Genomic DNA, 27,705 nt, shown 5'->3' on the forward strand with positions numbered 1-27,705 from the left:
TTTCATATGAAATAAGCAACAGCACTTTGCTGCTCACACACAAGTTGCAGGTTTGCGGGAGATTTAATCTTGACTGGTTTGTCTTGAAGTGTACACAACAGCACAAACTTAAACTTTACCCACTCTTTCTTAACATTAGGATTCTATAAAATGATATGCAGAGGTGCTATACACAGCCATGAACAAGCTTTCCCACTTCTGAGAGTTATGGTGTGTTTTATAGTAAACTCTTTTATCTCAAAATATCACGGAAAATTGTATTCCTTGTGATATGACCCCTTTAGATTTCATACTGTAATATGCTGAAGAAAAAAAGGTAGATTCTATGAATTGTATGAGCACATATCAGTCACACCAGTACTTTATGCAAAGTATTCTGTGACATTTTAAAGGGACAAAAGCAGGAGTTTTCTCTGAAGAAGCTGTGATGGCTTCAGTTAGAAATAAATAAAATGAAATGACAGTGTAGAAGATCAGAATGGAGAATGAAAAAGAATCTGGGCCAGTTTTGTCAGTTCAAGGCAAAAGTGCAGCTTTTTCTTCTTTTCTTTGTGTCTATAAAGACTTTTATCTACAGTATGCATGTGTTTGCATGTACGTACTGTACTGTAGCTATAGTTTGAGGACAAAATAGTCCCAAAATGTGTCACATTAAATTAATCAAAAGTGACACATTCAGGGATGTCCTCAATTAAAGCAACAAATATTTGTTATATTTTAGAGGCAGGGTTTGTATATAGTAATTGTAATTGGCTTTATATCAAATAATATAATTTTATTGCACATCCCTAGTTTGATAGCTAAGTAATCATGTGTGTTAGAGTGTTCCCTGTCACACAAGCTGCCCTCGAAAGTGTGACAACATTTCAGGAAGTAGTTGTTGCCGCAGGTGGGTGGAGTAAGACAGGGAAACATAGAGAGAGAGAAGCCACATGAAAATTGACCGGTATGAAAACTGACACTGTTTACTGAAGACATCACCGGGGGGACTGAGAGAGACACAAACAAAAGTCTTAAACTTGTGTGAAGAGAAACAGAGAGAGACAGGGAAAGAGAACAGAGAAGTGTGTGAGTGTGAAACAGTGTTTGTGGTTCTCTGTGAGTCAGTGGACACGCCCAGTGTGTGACAGTTTGTGCTTTTGTGAACTCACTGTGTGTTTCTGCAGCAGTCAGCCAGAACAGGTGTGCTCTCTCTCTCTCTCTCTCTCTCTCTCTCTCTCTCTCTCTCTCTCTCTCTCTCTCTCTCTCTCTCACTCACTCTCTCTGTCAGTACACCTGTCTTTGCCTTTACCTATCTGTCTCTATTACACACCCTTTCCCTGCCTTCAATATCTCTCTTCATGTTCTTCTGGCTCTCTGTGGGTCCGCTGAGCTGTTATTGTGTATGATTGTCCAGGCCGCAGCAGGTGAAGCTAGGGACTCAGGTGGATGGTTGTCTAGTGACAGACTGCTCCATGTCTGCCGTGAGAGGACCGAGCAGCTGGAGGCGTGTCTGGAGAGAGCACAGGTCAGCCTGGAGGGGTCGAGACAGCCAACACGGGACGCAGCCATGCAGCACAGCGTTGAACAACAACTTGAGACCTGCCAGGTGACTGCACACACACACACACACCTATCTAGAGTTCAAAGGTCAGAAGAAAGCTGAAGCTGGCAGTGGAAATAAAAGCATTTAGATTTATCCTATATTTAGTGTACAGTCCTCTGGTCATTATCACAAAATGAACACTGAGAGAGTTTCAGGGTTTTATCACAACGAAGGGGGTTAGTTTTTTAATAATGACCGTTTGATATGAGAGACATAAAACCAGTACAGTATGTAGGAAATCGGTTGCCAGGAGCAATGGCTAATAATACAGTTTAGCGGCCATTAAACAAAATATTTGACTGTAGATTGCTGCAACTGACCAATCAGATTGAGAATATATATATATATATATATATATATATATATATATATATATATATATATATATATACAGTACTGTGCAAAAGTCTTAGGCACATTCGACAATTCACAAAAACAATTGTCTTGGTTATTTTATATCTCCTGCTTTAGTGTGTAATAGGAAATATTAGTTTGAGATTTCCAAACATTTCTTTGGCAAATGGAATAGATTAGAACAAGGAGTCCTGTAACAGATGGTTAGGCTCCCACAGAGCCCGGATCTCAACATCATTGTGTCAGTCTGGGATTACATGAAGAGACAGAAACAACAGAGACAGTTTATATACAGTACATAGCAACCTATCTGCCTACAACCTTGAAAAACTGTGCAAGTGTACCGAAGAATTAGTGCTGTTTTCAAGGCATGGGGTGGTCACACCAAAAAAAAAAAAATAATTATGTTTACTGCACTTTGTGAAACTGTATGTGAAAAAATCCTCACTATACAACATTTTTGACAACTGCCGAAATCTTTTGCACCGGACTATATATCAAACCGCTGCTGGAGTTGTGAAATGCTGACTCAGCAGGAGAGGAAGCTTTGAATACACTGAACATTAATTACAGTGCTCTTACTTATATGTATTCTTGCATTTATTCTGCAATTTACGCTTTTGCTTTTTTCTTTTGCATCACTGGTATTTCTTTCAGGAAGGCAGAGCTAGTTATTCTGTCACCTCTGAACGGGGTAGCCTGCCAGCTTGAGCCAATTTCAAATTTTTGTCAATTTTGACACTTTCTGTGGAAAAAAGACAGGACTGTTCATTACTTTAATCGGAGATCATTATCAATTTCTGTGGAAATCCATTCCCTCCTGTATAGTCTGATTTGATCTCTCTCTTTCTCTGTGATCAGCTGTGAACTCTTTTACTGCTCAGAGATCAAAGTGTTTGCAGATGACAGTAATAACAGATCTCATGAAACATATTGTAAATAGTCACTTCTGTTTATGATTGACAAAATATATTTTAACAAAAATGTATTAGACATTTGTTTAGACTTAAGATATAATGTTTGTTTACAATACTAGTTGCAATATAGAAATGCACTGACCAGCTGAAATATAGTCCTGTGCAAACAGGGATAAGATTAGTTTGGTTTCAGTGGCTATAGTAAGAAAAAAAATAAGAAAAAAATTAAATGGCCCTTAATTGACAATGAATAATTTGGGGCCAAGCACAGAAGGTGCTGTGGCACCTTGTGTATTCGTTCTTTTCTTCTTATTACTATTCTTTCTCTGAAATAGTAGTCTATGGCAGCCCTATGAACCGTATAGTACATAAGACAATTTTGAAATATGGCACACTGATAGCGGTGGGGATGAATAGCCCCCAGACCAAATTTGGGGACTCAAGGACAAACTCTTTTGCACCACCACCAGTTCAAAAAATATATTTTGAAACATTATGCCTAGAAACAAAATTAATTTCGCCTTTGATTACTTTCCTCTTGATGATTGAAAGGGACCCTTTATATTATTACTCTGCCCACACATCCAGTACAGTGGCCACCATCTTTGATTATGACGTTTAACATTTTCAGCTACTATTCCTTCAAATTTTGTCCGATTCGCCCCAAAAAGAGGCTCAAAATGATCTTCTGATCAAGCCACATAGATGATGATGATACAAAATTTAGATTTTCGTCTATGTTGAAAAGGTACAGCAACGCAAATTAAACAAGACTGAAGTGAAACAGGAAGTGAGGCTGTATCTGTTTAAAGCAATGCTTTTTCCTTTTGAAACAAAACTTGGTATACTTCATTAGGACCATGATCTGAGGGTACATTCAAAGTTTGGTGACAGCGCCACCTATGGGTCAGGAAATGTCAAAAATGGCTATTTTTGCCTGTAACAATTGAACTATATATACACTATATTGCCAAAAGTATTCGCTCATCTGCCTTTAGACGCATATGAGCTTAAGTGACATTCCATTCTTAATCCATAGGGTTTAATATGACGTCGGCCCACCCTTTGCAGCTATAACAGCTTCAACTCTTCTGGGAAGGCTTTCCACAAGGTTTAGGAGTGTGTTTATGGGAATTTTTGACCATTCTTCCAGAAGCGCATTTGTGAGATCAGACACTGATGTTGGACGAGAAGGCTTGGCTCGCAGTCTTCACTCTAATTCATCCCAAAGGTGCTCTATCGGGTTGAGGTCAGGACTCTGTGCAGGAGAGTCAAGTTCTTCCACACCAAACTCGCTCATCCATGTCTTTATGGACCTTGCTTTGTGCACTGGTGCGCAGTCATGTTGGAACAGGAAGGGGCCATCACCAAACTGTTCCCACAAAGTTGGGAGCATGGAATTGTCCAAAATCTCTTGGTATGCTGAAGCATTCAGAGTTCCTTTCACTGGAACTAAGGGGCCAAGCCCAGCACCTGAAAAACAACCCCACACCATAATCCCCCCTCCACCAAACTTCACAGTTGGCACAATGCAGTCAGACAAGTACCGTTCTCCTGGCAACCACCAAACCCAGACTCGTCCATCAGATTGCCAGATGGAGAAGCGTGATTCGTCACTCCAGAGAACGCGTCTCCACTGCTCTAGAATCCAGTGGCGGCGTGCTTTACACCACTGCATCCGACGCTTTGCATTGCACTTGGTAATGTATGGCTTGGATGCAGCTGCTCGGCCATGGAATCCCATTCCATGAAGCTCTCTACGCACTGTTCTTGAGCTAATCTGAAGGCCACATGAACTTTGGAGGTCTGTAGCGATTGACTCTGCAGAAAGTTGGCGACCTCTGCGCACTATGCGCCTCAGCATCCGCTGACCCCGCTCTGTCATTTTACGTGGCCTACCACTTCGTGGCTGAGTTGCTGTCATTCCCAATCGCTTCCACTTTGTTATAATACCACTGACAGTTGACTGTGGAATATTTAGTAGCGAGGAAATTTCACGACTGGACTTGTTGCACAGGTGGCATCCTATCACAGTACCACGCTGGAATTCACTGAGCTCCTGAGAGCGGCCCATTCTTTCACAAATGTTTGTAGAAGCAGTCTGCATGCCTAGGTGCTTCATTTTATACACCTGTGGCCATGGAAGTGATTGGAACACCTGAATTCAATTATTTGGATGGGTGAGCGAATACTTTTGGCAATATAGTGTATGTCCTAAAATGAGGTTGGTGTCTATGTATTGCTTGGGTCATGAGGATTTTGGCGATACCGGATGTTTTCTGACATTGGCCATTTTGCCACTCCAGCATTTAGAATTTTGTGGTGTATCTTTTGAATGCTTTGTAGGATTTAAAAGAAATTTGTTATGCATCAACATCATGTCCTGAGGTTACCTGAGCCATTACCTGTGTAGTTCAAAAGATAACTAACCAACACTTTGGTGTGCTGACGCTAAACTTGGCATGTCTCTTTGCCATCAATAAAACATGTCAACTGAGCTGCAATGTGTACATTTCTGGACTACTGTTCCAAAGGTTTTAGGTTCACTTCACACCTAGTCTTAGTTGAATTTCTGTTCTACTGGAGCTCTTTGAATTGTTCTTACTGAATAGTTGCAGGGCTTGTACCCAATCATTGCTGCTTTCAGGTATTTTTATTCGTCTTCTTCCTTTTTCTCCCCAATGGGAGTTTAAGGGAGCACTATGAACTGTACATAGGAAAATGATGATATTTGGCACACGAATAGGGGTGGGTATGAATAGGCCCTTGACCAAGTTTGGGGTCTCTAAACCAAACTCCATAGCCCCACCACCAGTTCAGATATTCACTTTACTGTTCCATATAACTTTTGAAATGTTTGGTCTAAAAAGAAAGTTATTGCTTCCTCAGATTACACTCCTATGGTGATTGTAATGTTCCCCTTACATTAAAAACCTGCCTATTATTTTGCTATTGTCCTACATAACACTAAAACACTAAAAATGTCTCAGATGATCTTTAGACCGAGTCACACAGAAATGACTGAACAGAATTTTTATTTTCCTCTCTGTTGAAAAGTTGATGGCACTACAGATTTTACTCTAGCGACCGCTGTGCTTGACTGTGCCGCCTCTCAGCTTGGTATGTCCCTTTTGGGGCTGTCAATCTTATGGCAATGTGGTGTAGTGGATAGTGCGCAGTAACATGGAATGGAAAGGTACAGGTTTGATCCTGCCCTGTGGCAATGTGCGAAGTGGTATGGGTTTGCTTTGCATGTTATATTCAGTATAAGTATTTTTTTGTGTTGTGCTTAGTGTGGTGGAATGGTTGCCATTTCTGTGCTTGGTCCCATAGTTGCTGCATATTTACTTTTACTATCATCTCTAGAGTTGAATCACTGCAGTACATACAGTATGTGATATCTGCGTGTATAGGTGCGTGTGTGTGTGTGCGTGTATGTGTGTGTGGGCGGGTTTGGGTGGTTTTCAAGGACATTTTTTGTTAGGTTACAAACTGGTAAAAAAAACAAAAAAAAAACAAGTGTATTATGCTATAAATGTGGTTTATGAGGACATTTCTAGTGTCCCCATAATTCAAATTGCTTAAAAAAACATACTAAACAATGTTTTTTTGAAATTGTAAAAATGCAGAAAGTTTTTTGTGAGGGTTAGGGGATAGAATCTATAGTCGTACAGTATAAAAATCATTATGTCTATGGAGAGGCCTCATAAGGATAGCCACACCAAGACGTGTGTGTGTGTGTGTGTGTGTGTGTGTGTGTGTGTGTGTGCTTGTGTGTTTAGAAGCACTGGAAAGCAGAAAGGTAAATATAAGTGTGTGGGTGATAGATCATGGCTCAGTGAACCAGTTAATGTGAGTCTGTTATGTACCTTTTGGGCAGAGTAAATGTGTGTCCTTTCTTTTTCTTTATTTTCTTTTTCTTTTGCACACAGAGACACACACTAACATGTGACATGTATGTGCATGTCTGTGTACCAACACAGTAATTTATTTCAGATGCATGAATGCGTCAATGCATTTATCTTCTCTTTTTTAAAGGAAACAGTTCCTTCCTGTGGCTTTTTTTCAGTGCATATATTATTTCAGTCTTAATAAGAGCTCACTTCCACTCAGATTCAGTATATCTGAGGTGTGAGAGATTACTGGGTTATAGTTATCACCCTGTCTGTAAAAATCTCTTGTAATACTTTTCAGCCAGTTCCTGCAGGTTACATTTCATTTAGAGTTCTTTTAGCCTGTTAGATCTTTTGTAGAGTGATCTAAAGCCTAAAGGCAATAAGGATGTTTGATGTTTGTGTTCTTGTGATTTGTTTTGTTTGGCAGTGAATGTTCTGTCTTATTGTGTTGTATGGATGTGGTCAAGTGCCTTATTAATACAGTTAATACAGAGCTGTTTTTACTGCTTATGTTTATTGTAGTAAACAATATTAGCCATTTCTCAAACTTCCGCCAGATATGGCCACACTTGAATTAGACTTTCCCCTCTCTCCAAACCCCACCCTCCAAAGTCAGCAAACCTTAACGTCCAAAATTAATGAAAGATAAAGAACACCTCAATTAACTAAATTTGCTAAAGAGGTGTGTACCACAGTGAGATCTTTTTTTGCTATTTATATAGCCTATGGCCGTCACAGAGACATTTGTGAATTGGACACCTATTTTAGTCATATCTGTGAGTTACAGTAGTAGGGGCATTGACTGTGTGCTTTGCCGTAAAAAATGGAAACGGGTCAGATATATGAAGTTATGGAGATATTTCAGGCACACCTTGTGTTAGTGCGTGCTTGCGTGTGTGTGGGTGTGTGAGTGAGAGAGAGAGAGAGAGAGAGTGGGTGTGTAAATACCATTTATTCTGGATTAGTAGAAATTTAACATCAGGTTAAAATGAGCCTTTACCTCTTAGTATGTGTATGTGTGTGTCTGTGTAACCTGACTCTCTCATCAAACATTCAGAGATCTAGCTGGGCTCTAGCACACTGGTTAAACTGTTTTAACTATTATACAAGCGGCAAATTCTAAATTCTTTACAATTGAAAATGTTGGATTATTAATTAGAATTTTGTTCTTGTTTGTTTTTCCTGGTGGAGTATTGTGAAAAATGAAGCATTACACACTTGTTACCTGCCTCTCAGCCCTTCTCTGGATCGCCTCTCTCATTCTTTGAAATGGATTCTGATTTCTACAGTTTTTATATGTGGTCAACCGGTGTGGTTTTGTATGCGCAATATTGATATCTTGAACATGGTGGTTGGTGGCTGATTATATTTAATACAATGTAATAATATCATGTACGATGAACACAAATATCTAAATTAAAATGAACAATTACTTTACACAATATTTATTCAAAATTACAAAATAATATTAGAAAACAAAAAATTTGCATTTTCCCTAATATATCCAATACCCTTAATCAGCCAATCGGGCAGCCAATAGCCAGACTGACTGGCCAATCTATCAATCTATCACTAATGTTTATTAGTCAAACTGTAACTTTATTTTGAATTATTTAATATCTGTATCATGAACATCATTTTAAGCTAATTTAAACCAATTAAAACAGCAAAATTTGCGACCTAGACACAAAACCAACCCTTCTCTGTAACATACGTAACCATACATGACATGTGAAAGATGTTTAATGCAAAACGTTTCTTACCTTTTTGTTATTGACTTATTGTTTGTTTGTTTTATTTTTTCATTAAAAATTGGTTATGTTAGAATTCGGGTTTCCACAGTCATGGAAATCCTGGTAATATCAGGAGATTTAAAATTGGGATTTCCAATCCTAGAAAAGTAATGGAAATTGATAAAATATTAATAACAAAGCCATGGACATTTCTATTGTTCTTCTGTTTTCCTCTGAACTAAAAATATTGATGTGGCTCTTGTGTAGAGTAAAACTTACTTGCAAGCCACAGTGATGTCTGATTTGTGAGCAAGTTGTTCTTTTCAGTCAATAAATAGGTCTAACCGGTTCACAAATCAGTCAGAATCATTTATTAATGAATTTTTCTGAATCAAAATAGTTTTTAAAAATCTGCATCCAGTAATCATAAAAGACTGGAATTGTCATGGAATTTCATTGGTTTAAAAGGGTGGGAACCCTGTACAGTGAATTCGAATATTAGTTTGGGTGTGTTTTGATTTGCATTTATAAATGTTTTTGTGTAGACGATTCTTATGGAGATTGAGCAGAGGATCTCCAGTCTTCCTGTGTGTGGACTGAAAGAACAGGAGCAACATGAGGCTGAATCACTTAACACGAGACTCCAGCTGCTGAAGAACAGACTAGTGACCGTCCAAATACAGCTGCATGAGAAACACACCGAAGATCAGGTACACACACATCCAGTGAGGTTTTAGTGTATCTGTGTTTCTGTGGGCTGTTTTAGAGTTGGGAAGAGCATAATCTAGGTGTTGTGAGGAACTTAATGAACAGATTGTATGCGATCAAAGAAAGTGATCATTATCATGCTAATTGCAGCTGATCTTTACTTTTTTTGTTTCTGAGGTGTTAAATTTACAAGTTTTGTGCCTGAATTTGAGCTGAGAAAATGGGGAAGTCAGAGCCAGAGGTATTATATTTCTTTCTCTATTTCTCTCTCTGTAGGTGTGTGTTGAGAGAGAGTGCCCCCTGCAGGCCAGGTTAAAGCGTAGCAGCAGTGTGCAGGACATGCTGAGTTCATCCAGAGGCAAACTTTTCAGACAAAGCAGTCTTCAACAACAAATGGTAAAACACATGTTCATGCATACAGACTTCAAATACTGGAGTTTCCAACACACCTTTTTAAAAATAAGGATTTTCTTTTTCTACTGGCCTAGTCGAGTGCTGCCAAAATTTTCATTGGCCCCATCACAAAAAAATTATTTTGTTAAATTATTATTATGTTTTTTGTGTTAGAAAACAATTCTTATTAATCGTTATTTAAAATAGTAATAACACACACACACACACACACACACACACACACATATATATATATATATATATATATATCATTACTTTTGCAAATAGAAAAGTTTAGAATAGAAGAACAGGGAGCCCAGCAACATATATCATGGCCCCCACAAAGCCCCCCACTGAACATCATGTCAGTCTGAGATTACATAAAGAGACAGAAGCAATTGAGACAGCCTAAATAGATGGAAGAACTGTGGCGAATTCTCCAAGAAGCTTGGAATATCCTATCTGCCAACACCCAAGAAAAACTGTGTCCAGGTGTACCTAGAATAATTGGTGCTAATTTAAAGGCAAAGGTGGTCACACCGAATATTAATTGTTTACTGGACTTTGTATGACATTAAGTGATAAATGAAAACTATTTATGTCATTACTTTTGAAGACATCCTCACTATGCAACATTTTTCACAAGTGCCTAAAACTTTTGCACAGTACTGTGTATATATATATATATATATATTATATATTGTTATTATGATACTATTTTAAATACTTGTTATTTATTATATATAATTATATATTATAATATATTATATAATTATATAAATTCAAAATTATTTAAATAGATATAATATATTTAATTTTTATTTAAAAATAATTAAAAAACACAAATAATTAATTAGGTTTTGCAGTAATAGCTGTAAATTATACAGTTCTAAATTCATACACTTTAGCAGGAAAATGGTAGCTTACAGTACAAAACATCCCTCAATTGTTCATCATTTTTAACCCATTCTAATTAAAGCTTCCAAGACTGACTCAAGTAATTCCACATTTTTTTTACAAAAACTCAAACATGCTAGCAAGCTAAATAATGTTACATTGTTGAGGTATTCATATAAGCAGAACAACTATGTTATATACATCACGTTTGCAAGGCATAATAACACATCTAAATATTCAAACACAAGATATTTTTGACAATTCAGTACTGACCTGAAAGACCAGGTTACAGTTCCATCAACTGACCCCAAACTCACTCACATATTTATTTTTGAGCCCAGTTCTCTCTCTCTCTTTCTTTTTCTGTTTCTGTCAGGAATTGGAGCATGGTTTGAATGAACAGAGGGATTTAACTAAAGCCATTGCAATTCAAGGCAGCAAAGCCCGAGTACACAGCCAGAGCACAGAAGAACACACATGGTATCCAAATACACAAAAACACTCCCAAATTTACAGACATGCAAATATACACCTGCATATAACACTCTCTGATTGTCCAATGCAGCCCCTCGGCAGCAGAAGAGAATAAAGACAAGAGACAGGAAGTAGAGTTAGCGGTCCACAGGAAGTGGACACACCTTCGCAGCAGATTGACCAAGACAGCAGAGTCAGAGCAGAATGGAGACAAAGATCAGGATCCGTCTGAGGTTTGAACACACCTGACTCAGAGATAAAACCTATCAAACCTGACACTAAACATCCTGAATCTATCATTTTTAAATGAATCTAAAAGTCTTTTGTTAATTTCAGTTAGTAACTTGCATTGTATACACATTATTAGTGTTGGGTTTGAGTCCACCTTAGCTGAGTCCGAGTCAAGTCCGAGTCCAAAAGGGGCCAAGTCAGACTCAAGACCGAGTCCATAACAGACCGAGTCGAGTCCGAGTCCGAATGAATCTTTTCATGAATCTGAATTAAAATTGTAACTGTAAACTCAACATCAGTATATTAAGCTTATTTTAAACTAAGAAAAACAGTTTGTCAATATAAATGTAACAAAAACACTTCTGTTGCATTTCAAATATACATTTATTTATTAGTATCCTGCTGAACAAACTTCAAAGTGGTTTCAGAATGAAAGCATATGCTTTAGGTGTATGAAGACAAAACTGTCCCTCAACATACTTCTTTTTCCCCTCCACTCAAACATAGACTAAAGAAAGTGAAAGCTGTGTTAGTCACTACAACCAAGGTTATTATGTTTCAAATTTTAATTTAGTTTTTATTTCTACTATCTTTACTATCTACTATCTGCCGACTGATTTGGGAAAATACAGTACATACAAATGAGTCAACACAGTAGTAATTCGCACTCGCTGAGAAGTTACGTCTCACAATCTGACTGCAAATGCTACATCTAAAAACACTGGAAAAGCTCACTGATAGTATGAGGGCCATGTCGTCACAGACATGATTTTCTTGTTAATTTGCGGGAAACCGCACGATGCAGGGCGGTTCTGCGTGCTGCTCATGTACCTAAATCCCTGATGCATCCATGTGAGTCTCGCAGCTGCTTCCACAGAAGATATAAATAGTAATAATAATTCATATTTGCTTGAGTGGCAGCCGCGTTGGTCTGCAATCAGTCTGAAATCTTTAAATACCAATCAAAGAAAATTTCACTGAGCTCTTCTTTAACTGCAAAAACATGGAGAATAATCATTTTGAGTCATAAATTTAACAGAATTGTTCTTCAAAAGTGTCAGAGATGTAGGCTAAAAAAAAGACGTGCATAAGTTACCCGGTGGTTTACAATAAAAATTAAATAAAATAAAAATTTAAAATAAAAACATCATAACTAGGGGTGTAACGGAATGACATTTTCACGGTACGATAACCATCACAAAAATGACCACGGTATTAGGGTATCACGGCATTGAGGTGCATTGATGATATTATTTGCAGGTTAATATTTGGTTATGAAACATGTCTGATAAACACACAGATAAATATATTTCAGTTATAACCAATTCTTGAACTTTATTTTGGATTTTTTCAACGTTAATCCTTAAACGTTTGATTTTGAACATCAGGACACATTTAATCCGACAAGGTAAAAAAAAAAAAAGAGAGAGAGAGAGAAAAAAATCACAAACAGGTAAAACAATAAAAAATGAATATATATCTATATATATATATATATATATATATATATATATTTGCAACGTACAGTAGTCAGATGATTATAACGAAAAAATATATTGTTATTGTTATTTTATAATTTATGAAATTGAATTATAAAAATGTGTTAGGTTAACACTTCAGATATGCATTTGTATGCATTCAGTAATTTGTTGCATTTGTGATTTAGTTTAATTCTAAACAATACCTACTGAAAATATATTATTCATTTGCAGTTTATTAATTTGCATTTTGTCCAATACTGTTTATTTAACTGTCAGTTTCCTGCATACATACTGTCAGTGTCAATTTCCTGCACACCAAAAGCCATGCACTTTGTAAACCCTATTTAGTACTGGGTTCTACAAGTAAAACATATTATTATTAGTATCAAACATTGTTGGCCTACTGTTGTGCTGCACTCAAGCAAATGAACAAACAGTTGGCACATTGTTATGTTGAACGAGTGCTTAAAACCGTTTGCTGCATTTGTGAATGTGACAAAGCATAAACATAACTTTATCTAATTATTACATATCATGTAAAACTACATTGAATCTGGTGTTTTTATGAAACAGGGGCTATAATTTATTATCCTGTATACTATATATTCCATAGATTCTGTGGGATAGTGCTCACGGAGATGGTGCTTAAGGTTTGAAGCGTTTCCCGTCTGAACCATTCCTTTTTTGCGACAAACTTTACAGACTGGGTAACCATCAACGCTGCTTTGGCGGCGGAAATAAAGGTTCAGGCTTGGACATGTCTGTATGATGCGCTCGTACTGCACTCATGCTGCGCTTCGCTCGTGCCGCACTTCTGATGTGCTCTTGATGCGCTGCACTCGCGACACCTGCATGTCGCCTTTAAAATTGAGTGACAGTCGAATGTAACATGAGGAAGGCGCAATTAAAAGATTTATTTTATCTCGCCAAGTTTATATGATGCTGTAAATGTCGCAGATTCCGTCTTAATTAAAAAATAAAAAGTTCTGAAAAAAACGTCTTTATATTCATGCAAAGCCGTCAATGAGAATATTTCAACGGTATGATAACCGTCCATTTTAAAACCGAGGTATATTGTGAATCCTTGAAACCGTTACATCCCTAGTCATAACCAAATAATTCATCTCGTAACATGAAGTTTAGCTTCATACACTTCATGCCAGCCACCTCGGTAGTTGATGTTATACAGTAGTCTCTGTAGCAACATTCAAGCATATTGGTTGACTGATGAGTGTGCCTGCGCATGGGCATATTTGTGTGTGCGTGTGTTTGCTTAAACACGGTGAAACAACTTTGGCTACGTTTACGACTTCAGGGGCTAATACAGCTGCATGCAGACAGAGATGTGTTCATTAATTGTTTTGTTATTTATTTATTTTATTTTTTTCATTGCATCACAAATGTCATGGACTCGGCTGGACTCGGAAAAAATTCCAGAGTCCCAAAGTCTCCAGTCCGAGTCTAGTCCAATTAAAAATGCATCCGAGTCTGTGACAAGTCCAAGTCCATTAAAATTGGACTCGTGACTCGGACTCGAGTCCGAGTCCAAACTCGAGTACCCCAGCTCTACACAGTATTGCCCAAATGTTTTCAACATTAAATTATAATGCCTTGTGAAATCCAAATTATTTTAAGCAGTCTACTTGTTTGATTATTTTTGAGTCACTAGAATGTAATGTAATGTAACTTCTTTGCATGTTCTCTCTATGTGTAAGTAGATTCTCGCTCCATCAGTATGTTTGTGGAGTGGATCTGCTGTTTCTCTTTGTCTGCGGGAGATTCAATCAAACATCACACAACTCAAAGAACTGGAACACTCTGCAGTTGCACAGGTCACAATAATACACACATCATATCACAAGCTGTAATAATTATTGTCTATTACACTTTAAACAGATCACACAGAGATACTGTAACATCTCTTTTTGACTGACCTCTTTCTTTCTTTCTTTTTTGTTCTGCGCAGGATCATCAATGTCTGGATGAAGGTCTGTTTGAGGTGTTGAGTGGGGTGGATCTCACTCTCAGCTCTGTCACACACACTCTCCTGTTTCAGCTAGCATCCTCACACCCCGATATTCAAAACCAGCTGCAGCAGCTACAGGTATACATCCATCCATCTATTTCTCCGTCTATTGACCTATCCATCCATTCATCCCTCAGTTTATCTATCTGTCTATCTATCTATCTCTGTCTGTCTGTCTGTCTGTCTGTCTGTTCATTCACCCATTTATCACTCTGTTCTTCTCTGTGTGGTTGATAGAGTCTATCTGCAGAGTTGACTTCTTTGAGTGCCATGTTGACCTCCCAGGGGTCAGAGGTCATAAAGTTGTTAGGTTCGGATTCAGTGGTATCAGAGACCTCTGTGTGCCTGGATCTGCTGATGCAGCATGTGTGTGATGTTCAAAAGACTCTCACTGAGAAACAGGAGCAGCTACAGGACCGAATGAAACACACAACTCAGCTGCAGGTCAGATTTCCATCTGCTTCTATTCACTTATTATTACCAACACTGAGTTATAGATGGATGTTCAGTCATTGAAGTGTCTCGTGCAGTTAGTAGACTAAACTACACTGTAAAGGGCCTTTTCACACAGGAAGTGTTCTTGCATTTCGTCTGCAATATTTCTTAATTGTTCTGTGTACACATGCATCAGATGAATGTGTCCGGCCGTTGTGTTATGCCTTGTTGTTTTTTTCTCTGTGCGTCTTATGTAAGATGCTGTCAATTTATAAATAGTTAAACTTTTAAAAACGCATCTCAAGACCTCTATTGTTTCATTCTGTTGCGCTGCATCTAGCATTTTTTAATATAAGAATGTGTCCAGTGTGAACGGTCCCTAACAGTTTTTGATATACTACACAAAACTTGCTGTTTTTGCCTGTGCACAAGTGCGCAGTGAGATTTACATTGAACTGCATACACGCAAAAACATACCAACACAAACAAACACTTAATAGCTTAGAAAACTGATGCTTATGTGTTTACAGTGTTATATGTCAGCAGTTTGAAGTAAGCAGGTTTTAACACTCTAAATCTGCTGAGGTCTCACCCTCATAACTGTCATGAATACTCACTCTTGTTAGTTATGAAATAGCAGAACAAAACATGTCATCATAATGTCATGTTCCCTCTGACTCATGTTTATTCCCATAATATGTTCAAATTGATGTGATTATATAATTCATTTTACAATTTATAACCATAATTTCTCTGTTCAATTCAATCCTGTTAAATGCCTTTCATTTCTTAATGCTGAAGTGTGTAAATAATAATTTTATTTATTTATCACACATACAGTGAAATTCTTTTTTTCACATATCCCAGCTAAGCTAGGGTCAGAGTGCAGGGTCAGCCATGATATGGCGCCCCTGGAGCAGATTGGATCAAAAAAATTAAACACTTCAGCTTTAATTTAGTAAAAAAAAAATTTCCTTTGATATTTTTGACCAGTGTAACAGAATTGTAACCTTTCCTTGTGTATGTTAAACACTGCAGATAAGAGTGAAAGACCTGCATGACTTGGTACTAACTAACACGTCACCCCTTTACCCAACAACTTATGGAGAAACTCACCATGACCTTCACACACAGCTGCAGGTGAGCACACGCACCTGTGAATTACACCACCTGTAACACCTAGGGATCAGTGCGTGAAGATTTGTTAAACACAACTGAAAAATATCTGCATTCTGAATATATAAATTAATTGAGTTTTAAATGTGTCTCAGGAATTATCAAGTACAAGTACAATAGCACGGCTTTGTGCCAATGGCCAGGTTGATTTTGCTACTGTAATACTTTAATGACCTGTATTATGATTGACTAACCTCTGTGTACAGTGTAGTTCACACTGTCGTTTACCAGGCAAAACGAGTTTCTGAAAACGAAATAGGCGTTAATGTGATAACGGTTGTAATACTGTATGTTAATGTACTATCTGCATGTTTCTGAATTACCAATTTTTGCAGCTTTGACCTGTTTTTCAATAAATGGTCTGGGTGGACTGAAAAATAAATTTTGCATCATGAATATTAGATTATGTCTACACAGACCTTTAAAGATCATGATGTTTCCCCCTTTAAAGGAATAGTTCACCCAAAAATCAAAGTTCTCATCATTTACTCACCCTCATGCCATATGGAGTTAATTAACAGAGGTTCGGGAGGAGCATGTTAATTTTAATCTGACAAATCACAGCCAACGAGCAGGAGTATATAATCCGCTACTTAGCTGCTTCCTGTGACAACTCTTCTGACATCCCACCTCCACCCCATCTCTACCTATTCTCTAGATTCATTATCTAAATAAATAAAGTCCGGGTGGGGGGGGGGGGGTAATCAGGACTCGAGTCGAGTCTCGAGCTCCGAGCCCTCCAGTATACAGACAGCAAGCCAAATATGTTTACTGCTTTAACACAAGATTACATTAACAAATGAACTACTGAACCCAGATGTGTATGACTTTATTACTTGAGCAAATGAAGATTTTTAGAAGAATATCTCAGCTCCAAAAATCACATAAAGGCAGCATAAAAGTAATCCACAAGACTCCAGTGGTTTAATCCATGTCTTCTGAAGTGATCTAATCAGTTTTGGTTGAAAACAGTCCAAAATGTTAGTCTTTTTTCACTATAAATCTTGACATCAGCAGTCTCCAAGGCGTGATCATGATTTCAAGCTTGATTACACTTCCTAGTGCCATCTAGCACTCTGCACATGCGTCAAGCACAAGGAAGTGTAATCAAGCTTGAAATCATGATCATGCTTCAGAATTGGATCGCTTCAGAAGACATGGATTAAACCACTGGAGTCAAATGGATTACTTTTATGCTGACTTTATCTCCTTTTCGGAGCTTCAAAGCCCATATCACTATTCACTTGCATTGTATGGACCTACAGAGCTGAGATACTCTTCTAAAAATCTTCGTTTGTGTTCTGCAGAAGTCATACACATTTGGGATGGCATGAGGGTGAGTATACTGTATGATGATAGAATTTTCATTTTGGGATGATTTATTCAATTATTCAGTGAATTAATTGGGGTCATTATTTCAAAAACGATTATGAAACGATAGTGGTATTTTCGACAACTATAGCTGTTTTTCATATTTCATAACTCAACCTCTGTTATGCACAATACAGCAAGATGATTGACTTAGTGTGTTCTCCGTGTTATTTATAATTTTTTAACTGTATAACCATTGCATTGTTGTCACCGGGGTATCCATGGCACCAGCAGGAAAGGCACAGCCCACTTCCAGAAAGGGTGTGGGGAGCAGCAGCTCCTTGGCATTTTAAAGCTACAGACACTAAAACAGCCCGTTTGGAAAAGGGCTACAAAACAGGGATATAAAGGCATGGTAGAATAAACGATCTGTGAGGTATTTTGAGCTGAAACTTGACACATTCTGGGGACTTATATTACATAGTGTAAAAAGGGGCATAATATGTCCCCTTTAAATGCCTTAGACTTTATGAAGGTCAGGTTGTATGTTAACATAGTAAGGTGGCTCACAGTCAGAGGTAGAAAGACACAACCGGGTCTATTTAATGTTAAGTATTGTTAGGTGTCTTGTTAGGTGTTCATTGTGCTTATTAAAGTCAAGTTTAGTTGACATCTGAGCCTCTGACCTTTGCTGTACCTATGTTTCCATGTGCAGGCTGTCACTAGGCGGAAACAGGAAGTGGAGCAGACCACAAGAGAGCTGGCAGAACTCAGAAAGGAGACAGAGAGTGAGAGTCAACCCTCATCCCTCACGCAGGAGATCAGCACACTGGAGGTATGAGTCTGTGTGTTTGTGTACATACTTATCTATAGCTTGAGGACCAATTTGTCCCCAGAACTCAGCTAAATCTGACAAAATCTCCCTTTGTGTACATCTAAGGACATCCTCAATTGGATAAATAATCTAAAAACAAAGTAAAAATCTGTTTGTTTGTTTTTGAAGTCTAAATATTCAAAAATTAGGCGTAGGGAGTGGCTTTACATAAAAACAATAGAGATATAAAAAAAATTAGCAAATGCGAGAAAACAGAAAATAGTTGACCCGAAAACTATTTATATTCCTCCTACTTTGGGCTGAAATGTTGCCTATGGTATTTACTTAAGGTTAATTCTGATTGGGTGGTTAACAGCACTCAGAGTAGGGGCATAGTTACTAATGTATGAAAACTTGTTAAAGAACAATTTTGGGAGGAAAAGGTGAGACCACAATATGGTCATTAAAAAGTACCAATAACATAATTAATATACATTAATATCCACTCTCTGTAGGCGGTATTGGACAGTGTGTGGAGTGATTTAGAGCAGCGCTGTGGAGCTGTGCAGTGGAGTCTAGATCAGCAGAAGATGAGTGAGAGGGTACTGAAGGGTCTACAGATACTGCTGGATCTGGGCAGAGAGAAACTAACCTGCACCTTTCACCTGGAGCTCAGCAATCCAACACAACTACAGACACACCTCAATACACACAAGGTAAACATACCACATACCTATAAACAAGTTAATCAGCTACATAAATGCTCCTAAAAAGAACCTGTAAAAACAAATGTGCTGTGCTTTGTGTATAAAACATGCACACAGGGTTGGGGAGTAATGGATTACTTGTAACGGTGTTCGGTAATCAGGGTTCAAAACTTAGGTAACTGTAATCCGTTACAGTTACATAAAAACCACCGTAATCAGATTGAAGTTACATTTTCAAAAAATTGGGATTACTGTCAGGATTACAAGTTTTAATTTCTGACAAAAGAAATAGTGAATTTTCCTGACATACAGTAAAGTGATACAGACAGCTGTTTGTTTAGAGTGAGAGATGTGCATTCTCTTCAGGTTGTCTCTCATGACTTACTTGAGTCACATCAGCAGTACTCTGCTCTCGAGGCAAACAGCTGATTCTTTACGATGGCCACCGAAGAACCTGTGGTTTGCATGGTTGTAAATATGAACTGTATTGTATAAGCCAGGACGTACTGTATGTTGTTCTGTTCCGTATTGAAGCTGAAAAAATGACCCCTCCCCCAGGTGAACGGTACTTTTATCTTAATCATTTAAGAAAAAAAGTCTTGAATACAATAGCAATACAAAAATCAACTGAAAAAATACCCCTGTAAAACCTGCTATGACTTTCTCTCCTTTTTCACCTCTCATGATTTTGCATCACTGATCATTATTAACAAATCCAAATTGTACACATAAATACCAAATTAATTGAAAATGTGTTTTAAGTTCTTAGGAAAGAAAGTTCAATGAAGAATTAATCTGATTTTGATAAATTGTTGTTGAGAACAGTTCAAATGTCTGGCTGAGGCAGACATTCTGGCAAATGTAACATGTTCAACACTTATTGTAATTAGGAATAAGTAACTGAAAAGACACACTAAAAGTTTAAATCTGTTTTGATTTATTCAAAAGACAGAGAACTCACCTGATGTCTTTAAAAAATACTGAGTTGTTCTACATTAACAGCTCATTTTCTGTTTTCTTGGTAGGGTGCAGTGCACATGTTTCTTTTCCTTAGATATAATAACAGCTACAACAGTACTCATAATATTTCTCAAACATGTTCTATTTGCATTCAAGGCATAATTTAAAGTATTGATTTTATCTTGACTTTATTTACAAATGTGCCCTTGTGGTAATCCAAAAGTAATGAAAAGTAATTTGATAACATTACTTCCAAATTGCTGTAATTGGATTACGTTACTGATTACATTTATTGTTAAGTAATCTGTAACGGGTTACATTAAAAAAGTAACTCTCTCAACCCTGTATGCACTCTATAGCAGCAGAACACTTTTAGGCAGTGCAGGCAATTAATTCAGGCCATCATCTGTGACCTTGTGAATCTACACAGAAGTTTTTCCTGTCTCTGGGCTCCCACCTACGGAGACTGCAGCAATTGAGTGTGCGGATGCCAAACAGCACCCCCTCTGGCTGGGAGTCTGCAGTGTCTGAGCTCGAACGCAAAGTGTCCAGTGTACTGCAGCAGGCTCAGGCTGTAGGGGCAGTACTGCAATCAGCACTGCAGGTACAATAGAGGAATGGATAAATGGATGACAGATCAATGATCAATGAATGGATAGAGGAATTAATAATATATGAATGACCAATAGGAGCTTTTAATTCATTAAAGTTAAACTCCTATGCCATTGATAAGGACATCGGTGTGTTTCAGGTTTCAACTCAAAGGGAAGAAAATCGTTTGTGGTTAGAAAAACTGCTGCAGAGGTTAGAAACTCAACTTCCCTTAATGCTTCTGCAAGACCAATCCGAGACGCAGCTCAGCAAAAATATTTCTGTATATCAGGTAACACTTAAAACTTACTTCTATATTCAGTATACTGTATATATATATTGTATTCAGTATACAATACATATACCTTAAAACCAGGACACAGGTATTATGGATGTTCCTTAATTCCTCTATTTTGTCTCTTTGGTTTGTGATAGAGTGTGCAGGCAGTTCTGGAGGAGAACAGAGCTCGGATCAGTCTGGTTCTGGATGAGAGCTGCAAAAAGCAGGAGCAGATTTCTATTAGTGAAGTGGGCGTCCCTATACATATAGTGGGCGTGTCTACACTAAGGCTGGAGCAGCGATTGGCTGCACTTCAGAGTAAGGTGAAACAGGGACTGGACTCCACACACCAGCTGAAGAAACTCTGGAACAGGTAAAAATTAATGATGTAAGTTGTAACAAAAATGTATTATATTCCCTCACTCCCTTAATGTAGCCTATGACACATTTAATAGAGCTGAAGTAGTGATATGATAATATTTATTATTACTCTATTTCTGCCTAAAGTACAGTTAGTGTTACTATAGTAAATTCAAAGGTGGTGATGTAGAATTCTGTGCCGAATTCAAATGGTTTCCACTTCTTGTGCCTTGCTTTTCACTGATTTTCACAAAGCGAGCTTAAGAGCTCAAGCTTTAAGAGCTTTGCGCTTGTGCTGCTCTGTCCATTGAGCCGTATCCATCTACGGAGCCAAACAGGTGCATTAGCCGATGTTGTGCCTCCGCCCGTGTATTTGATGCTGCTAAACCAGATACTTCAGATGCGTCACTAGACTTCAAAATCAGATGAACCACGGTACAAATGCGTACCAACCCGTATAATTGAGAATCAACTGATATACTCCAAGTCCAGATAAATGTTTTAATGCAAAGAGGAATTTAACTATAGATTTGATTATTATGACTGATAAACACTCCTCATTTGTAACCTAATGACCCCTCACTACTAATTTGCTCTTAGCACCCCCTGGCATCCTTTGAACGCCCCCTGGGGTGTGGTACCACCCCTGTTGAGAACCCCTGGACTAAAGGATTGAAATGGACAGAGTGGAAATAAACATCACTGCTGCACTTTATTTTTAGGTATCGAAGTGATTCTGGGGCTCTCAATGAGTGGATGGGTGGAGCCAAGGAATGCCTTCTCACCTTTAGAGATCATAGGATCTCAGCTCAACAGGAAACAGACCACACCCTCTCCCACTTCCAGCACTTCACAGTCAGTCAACCAGTGATTCTAATCAATAAATGTTATTTTCAGTGATTTTAAACAGTGAAATATTTCAGTGTGACATGCTATACTCAATCTAAAACTATTTTAAGAAGCATTTCCTATGATTATACTTATTATTATTATTCATGCATTTTTTTAAAGAAAATATGGAATATTTGTAATTGTGTACATTTGTTATACCGCATGACTATTTAAGTGAACTGCAAAAGGCTGAAAGGTGATAATAAATTGTGAAAAACTTCTAAACAGCATCACAAATGTATGCTTTCCTTTTTACTTACAGGAGTTTATTAAGGAGCTAGAGGTGAAATCTGCCCTTAAGGCATCAGTGATCAGTTCTGGATCTTTAATCCTTCTGCTTGGTGAAAGAGAGCAAAACACTGAGGCGCAGAACATTAACAGAACCAGTACTGCTCTAAGAACATCCAGAACATCTGCTGAAGACCTACAACCAACTGAAACTAGAAACCTTACCTCTGTTGTCCTAGAAAATAACCATGAAGACACATCATCTGCTGAGGATGCTTTAGAAACCGATTTGTCCTCTGTTCAGAACATTTCTTCAGAGGACTCTAATTCTACCATGGAAAGATCCGACACAAATGTTGCCAAATGCGGTTTCGATCAAGGAAATATCCAAGACATACCGCCAGCAGGTGGCATTAGTTTTGTGGACATCTCTGCAGCTAAAGACATTTTGTCATTAGACAACATCACAAATGAAGATTTGAGGATTAAGGAACCAGTCACATCAGTACAGAAAATGGTTTTGTCTCCTGTTCTGCTGTCTCTCCAGTCCCAGTTATCCCAGGTGGAGCAGGACTGGGAAGAGATACAGACACAAATACCTGCCATCCAACAGAAACTGCATCAGGTACATTTTGAAAAGGACTGTCATTTTTCTGAAATGTACCCTTCACTAAGCCCTGCCATAAAAATGTCACTGACCATTTACATTTACATTTATGCATCCGTCAGGCGCTTTTATCCAAAGCGACTTACAGTGCATTCATTGTATACATTTATCAGTTTGTTTGTTCACTGGGAGTTGAACCATACAGGTTCTACTGGAGTCATTGGACCAATCCTATCTTAGGAACTGTTGCTGTCTGCCATATTATCAGACAAGCTTTTGCTCTTTTTTAATGTAAGTCCAAGGGAGTGGATAGTTTTAAACAGAATTTCACAGAAAAATATCCAAAGATATGGTCAAACTTTGTACCAAGGTTCATTCACTTCTTTCTTTTTCAAATCTTTAAAGGGTCATGTCATGCCTTTTTTTTATTTTAATATGTTGTTTGAGGTTCACTTATAATATTAGTAACATTTTCTGCACAAAAACAGTCAAAGAATTTGTAAAACATGATAATTTTCCACCCTCATTCTGACCCCCTGTCAGAAACACCCACTGTTATGATTGTCTCTCTGCTCTTGACTGACCTGCTTTCTCAACTTCTCCATCACACTGCTCACCACTACTGGGCGGTATACAGAAATGATTAAAGGTAAAGTAGGCGTTGATGTGTTGTTGTGGTGATGTTCAGATGCAAATGTCTACCACAGTGCGAAATCACAATGTGGAGGAAGTAGAAAATGAGTCGTTCTGGCAGCTTGGTTTCAAGAAATGCTCTTTTTGCAGTGAGGAGGAAGTTTTGAGTTCTGAAACTTACAGAATGTTTTTATAGTACAATGACATCTTAAATGTCAAAAAATCAAGGAAAAATGTATTCCTCATGTCATGACCCCTTTAAATAAATGTTAAGATGTGCATGCTGTGGATTAAACTGTTTAAGGATGCCTACATGCGTTCCAAGTTAAATTAATGTAATTAGTTTAAAGACCTGTCAGTTCTTTGATGTATTCCAGTTTGGAGCATTGTCTCTCTGGAAGAGAATCACAAAGTTGTAAAAGTTTGTAAGTTTGTTATGAAGGTCAGGTAGTAGGCAGCCTTGCCAGCGTGATTTCCTTTATCACCCAGTAGCAAATGAGATCTCTGAAGAATGGAGTCTCTTTCATTTTTCATCCATTATCAGGCCTCTTTCTTTTTGGTTCTCATCCCCATTTCTTCTTTGATTACTAGTATCACCCACCACCTGGATGTTTTCCACCTTCCACTGTTTTGTTTGTCCTCTCCTGTTTTTTTGCTTCTCTGTTCTCTCACCTAATTTTGTCATCCGTTTTTAATCACATTTCTCTGTTCTCTCTCTCTCTCTCTCTCTCTCTCTCTCTCTCTCTGTCTGTCAGACTGTGGTGGAGAGGCTGTCTCCTGAAGAGCTGCTGGCTAATGTGTGTGGCTGGATTACAGATGCTGAGAGCAGGTTACAGGCAGCTGAGCAAAAGGGTCACAACACCTGTACTGCCACAGAGCTCACACACCTGCTCAAAACATATCAGGTACAATCTCTCACTCACTCTACCTTCATAAATTAAAATATAAATCAAATAATGTAGAGTAAACTTAGAAAGTAACAATCAGTGAATCTTGCAAAAAAGGAAAAATAATTTAGGTAACATACAGTTGAAGTCAGAAGTTTACATACACTTAGGTTGAAGTCATTCAAACAACATTTTTAACCACGCTTCAGATTTAATATTAGCAAACTATAGTTTTGGCAAGTCGTTTAGGACATCTACTTTGTGCATGACACGAGTCATTTTTCCAACAATTGTTTACAGACAGATTGTTTGATTGACTATATCACAATTCCAGTGGGTCAGAAGTTTACATACACTAAGTTAACTGTGCCTTTAAGCAGCTTGGAAAATTCCAGAAAATTATGTCAAGCCTTTAGACAATTAGCCAATTAGCTTCTGATAGGAGGTGTACTGAATTGGAGGTGTACGTGTGGATGTATTATAAGGCCTACCTTCAAACTCAGTGCCTCTTTGCTTGACATCACGGGAAAATCAAAAGAAATCAGCCAAAACCTCATAAAAAAATGTTGGACCTCCACAAGTCTGGTTCATCCTTGGGAGCAATTTCCAAATGCCTGAAGGTACCACATTTATCTGTACAAACAATAGTACACAAGTATAAACACCATGGGACCACGCAGCCATCATACCGCTCAGGAAGGAGACGCATTCTGTCTCCTAGAGATGAATGTAGTTTGGTGAGAAAAGTGCAAATCTATCCCAGAACAACAGCAAAAGACCTTGTGAAGATGCTGGAGGAAACAGGTAGACAAGTATCTATATCCACAGTAAAACGAGTCCTATATCGAAATAACCTGAAAGGCTGCTTAGCAAGGAAGAAGCCAAATCTACAAAACTGCCATAAAAAAGCCAGACTACAGTTTTCAAGTGCCCATGGGGACAAAAATCTTACTTTCTGGAGAAATTTCCTCTGGTCTGATGAAACAAAAATGTACATTTTTGGCCATATTGTCCATCGTTATGTTTGGAGGAAAAAGGGTGAGGCTTGCAAGACGAAGAACACCACCCCAACCGTGAAGCATGGGGGTGGCAGCATCATATTGTGGGGGTGCTTTGCTGCAGGAGGGACTGGTGCACTTCGTAAAATAGATGGCATCATTAGGAAGGAAAATTAAGTTAATATATTATATTATATATTAATATAAGCAACATCTCAAGACATCATCTATGAAGTTAAATCTTGGTCGCAAATGGGTCTTCCAAATGGACAATGACCCCAAGCATACCTCCAAAGTTGTGGCAAAATGGCTTAAGGACAACAAAGTCAAGGTATTGGAGTGGCCATCACAAAGCCCTGACCTCAATCTGCAAGCAAGGAGGCCTACAAACCTGACTTAGTTACACCAGTTCTGTCTGGAAGAATGGGACAAAATTCCAGCAATTAGAAGCTTGTGGAAGGCTACCTAAAATGTCTGACCCAAGTTAAACAATTTAATGGCAACGCTACCAAATACTAACAAAGTGCATGTAAACGTCTGACCCACCGGGAATGTGATGAAAGAAATAAAAGCTGAAATAAATCATTCTCTCTACTATTATTCTGACATTTCACATTCTTTTTTTTTTCTCCCATTTTCTTCCCAATTTGGAATGCCCAATTCCCAATGCGCTCATGGGGGCGTAGTGACTCGCCTCAATCTGGGTGGCGGAGGACGAATCTCAGTTGCCTCCGTGTCTGAGTCCGTCAATACGCGCATCTTATCACGTGGCTTATTGACCGCATTACCACGGAGATATAGTGCATGTGGAGGCTTCACACTATTAACCGTGGCATCCACGCACAACTCACACGTGCCCCACCGGGAGCAAGAATCACATTATAGTGACCACGATGAGGTTAACCCAACGTGACTCTGCCCTCCCTAGCAACCAGGCCAATTTGGTTGCTTAGGAGACATGGCTGGAGTCACTCAGCACACCCTGGATTCAAACTCGCGACTCCAGGGGTGGTAGTCAGCGTCTTTACTCGCTGAGCTACCCAGTCCCCCGACATTTCACATTCTTAAAATAGTGATCCTAACCGACACAAGACAGGGAATATTTTCTACAATTAAATGTCAGGAATTGTGAAAAACTGAGTTTAAATGTATTTGGCTAAGGTGTATGTAGAAATATTTTTCACAGTTTTATTGAATAAAAAAAGAGATTTGTAAAAATAAAATAAAAAATTTTGGCTTTACTATTTGTTTCTCTTTTTCTTCACTTTTCAGGAGCTAAAGAGAGAGATAGGCTGTCAGCAGATGTCAGTTGAGTTTATTAATCAGTGTGAGCTGAAGCAGGTGGGGTTCGACTCCCAGACCAACAGATACAGACACACTGCATTTGCTGAACGCTTGGGACACGTCAATCTGCGCTGGCTCACTCTTCAGGCTCACCTCAACAGACAGGTAAGTGTTATCAACAAAAATTACACTAATTTTGTTATCAGTAGATTTGGAATGCAACTTACAAAGTCTTTAATAATTTGAATGATTATTGTGGGGGGGGGGGGAGTGTTGGTGTAAATGCTGTGGCACAAATCACCCATTCACATCTTCAAGTTTGGTCAGACCAATTCAGTTTTACTTTCCACAGATCATAAAACTGAAAATTCTGTAATTATCTACCTACAGTACCCTCATGTTACTCATTTGACTTGTAAATACTGCTCCTTTCCTTACAACAAAATAGTGATCACTGACTGCCAATTTCAGTTGAAATTTTGCTTGGTTTATTTTTTTATTTTTTATTTTATCATGTTAGGTTGAGTGCCCCCTCAAAAAAAAAAAAAAAAAAAAATAGGTGCATGATACCCACAGTAGCAGACACAAAAACAATTTAAGGCTTCCACCCTGTGTTTCTTAGATCCAACAGACTGAAGAACAGGTGATGATATGTGCAGAACGAGAGAACAAACTTAAATTCCTGCAGCACTGGGTCAGAGGTAAAAAAACATGGATGCGATTGCCTGCAAGACCTGCCAGTCGCTCATTTGCTGAAAGGAGCCTAAAGGACTGTGACGTGAGTTGCGCTCAGTTAATCATAAATGACTATGTTGATGCTCACACATCTGAAAAATGTTCAAAAGAAA

At 38.2% G+C, this 27,705-nt stretch overlaps 1 protein-coding gene across 1 annotated transcript in view; it reads left to right on the top strand.

Annotated features, from left to right (window-relative positions):
* Positions 1-27,705, top strand: part of LOC127411675 (nesprin-2-like) — a 166,842-nt gene that overhangs the window by 99,011 nt on the left and 40,126 nt on the right. Inside the window, exons 78-96 of the mRNA XM_051647390.1 lie at positions 1,397-1,588; positions 9,031-9,195; positions 9,470-9,589; positions 10,860-10,963; positions 11,049-11,190; positions 14,388-14,501; positions 14,636-14,773; positions 14,933-15,139; positions 16,169-16,270; positions 18,333-18,452; positions 18,947-19,147; positions 20,529-20,702; positions 20,850-20,981; positions 21,125-21,342; positions 22,052-22,184; positions 22,483-23,073; positions 24,444-24,593; positions 26,846-27,022; positions 27,480-27,635. Of these exons, the coding sequence (XP_051503350.1) occupies positions 1,397-1,588; positions 9,031-9,195; positions 9,470-9,589; positions 10,860-10,963; positions 11,049-11,190; positions 14,388-14,501; positions 14,636-14,773; positions 14,933-15,139; positions 16,169-16,270; positions 18,333-18,452; positions 18,947-19,147; positions 20,529-20,702; positions 20,850-20,981; positions 21,125-21,342; positions 22,052-22,184; positions 22,483-23,073; positions 24,444-24,593; positions 26,846-27,022; positions 27,480-27,635 (3,336 nt within the window). The remainder of the gene's footprint in view (positions 1-1,396; positions 1,589-9,030; positions 9,196-9,469; positions 9,590-10,859; positions 10,964-11,048; positions 11,191-14,387; positions 14,502-14,635; positions 14,774-14,932; positions 15,140-16,168; positions 16,271-18,332; positions 18,453-18,946; positions 19,148-20,528; positions 20,703-20,849; positions 20,982-21,124; positions 21,343-22,051; positions 22,185-22,482; positions 23,074-24,443; positions 24,594-26,845; positions 27,023-27,479; positions 27,636-27,705) is intronic.

Source organism: Myxocyprinus asiaticus, chromosome 21 (assembly GCF_019703515.2).
Source record: "Myxocyprinus asiaticus isolate MX2 ecotype Aquarium Trade chromosome 21, UBuf_Myxa_2, whole genome shotgun sequence".
In the NCBI taxonomy this organism is placed as follows: Eukaryota; Metazoa; Chordata; class Actinopteri; order Cypriniformes; family Catostomidae; genus Myxocyprinus; species Myxocyprinus asiaticus.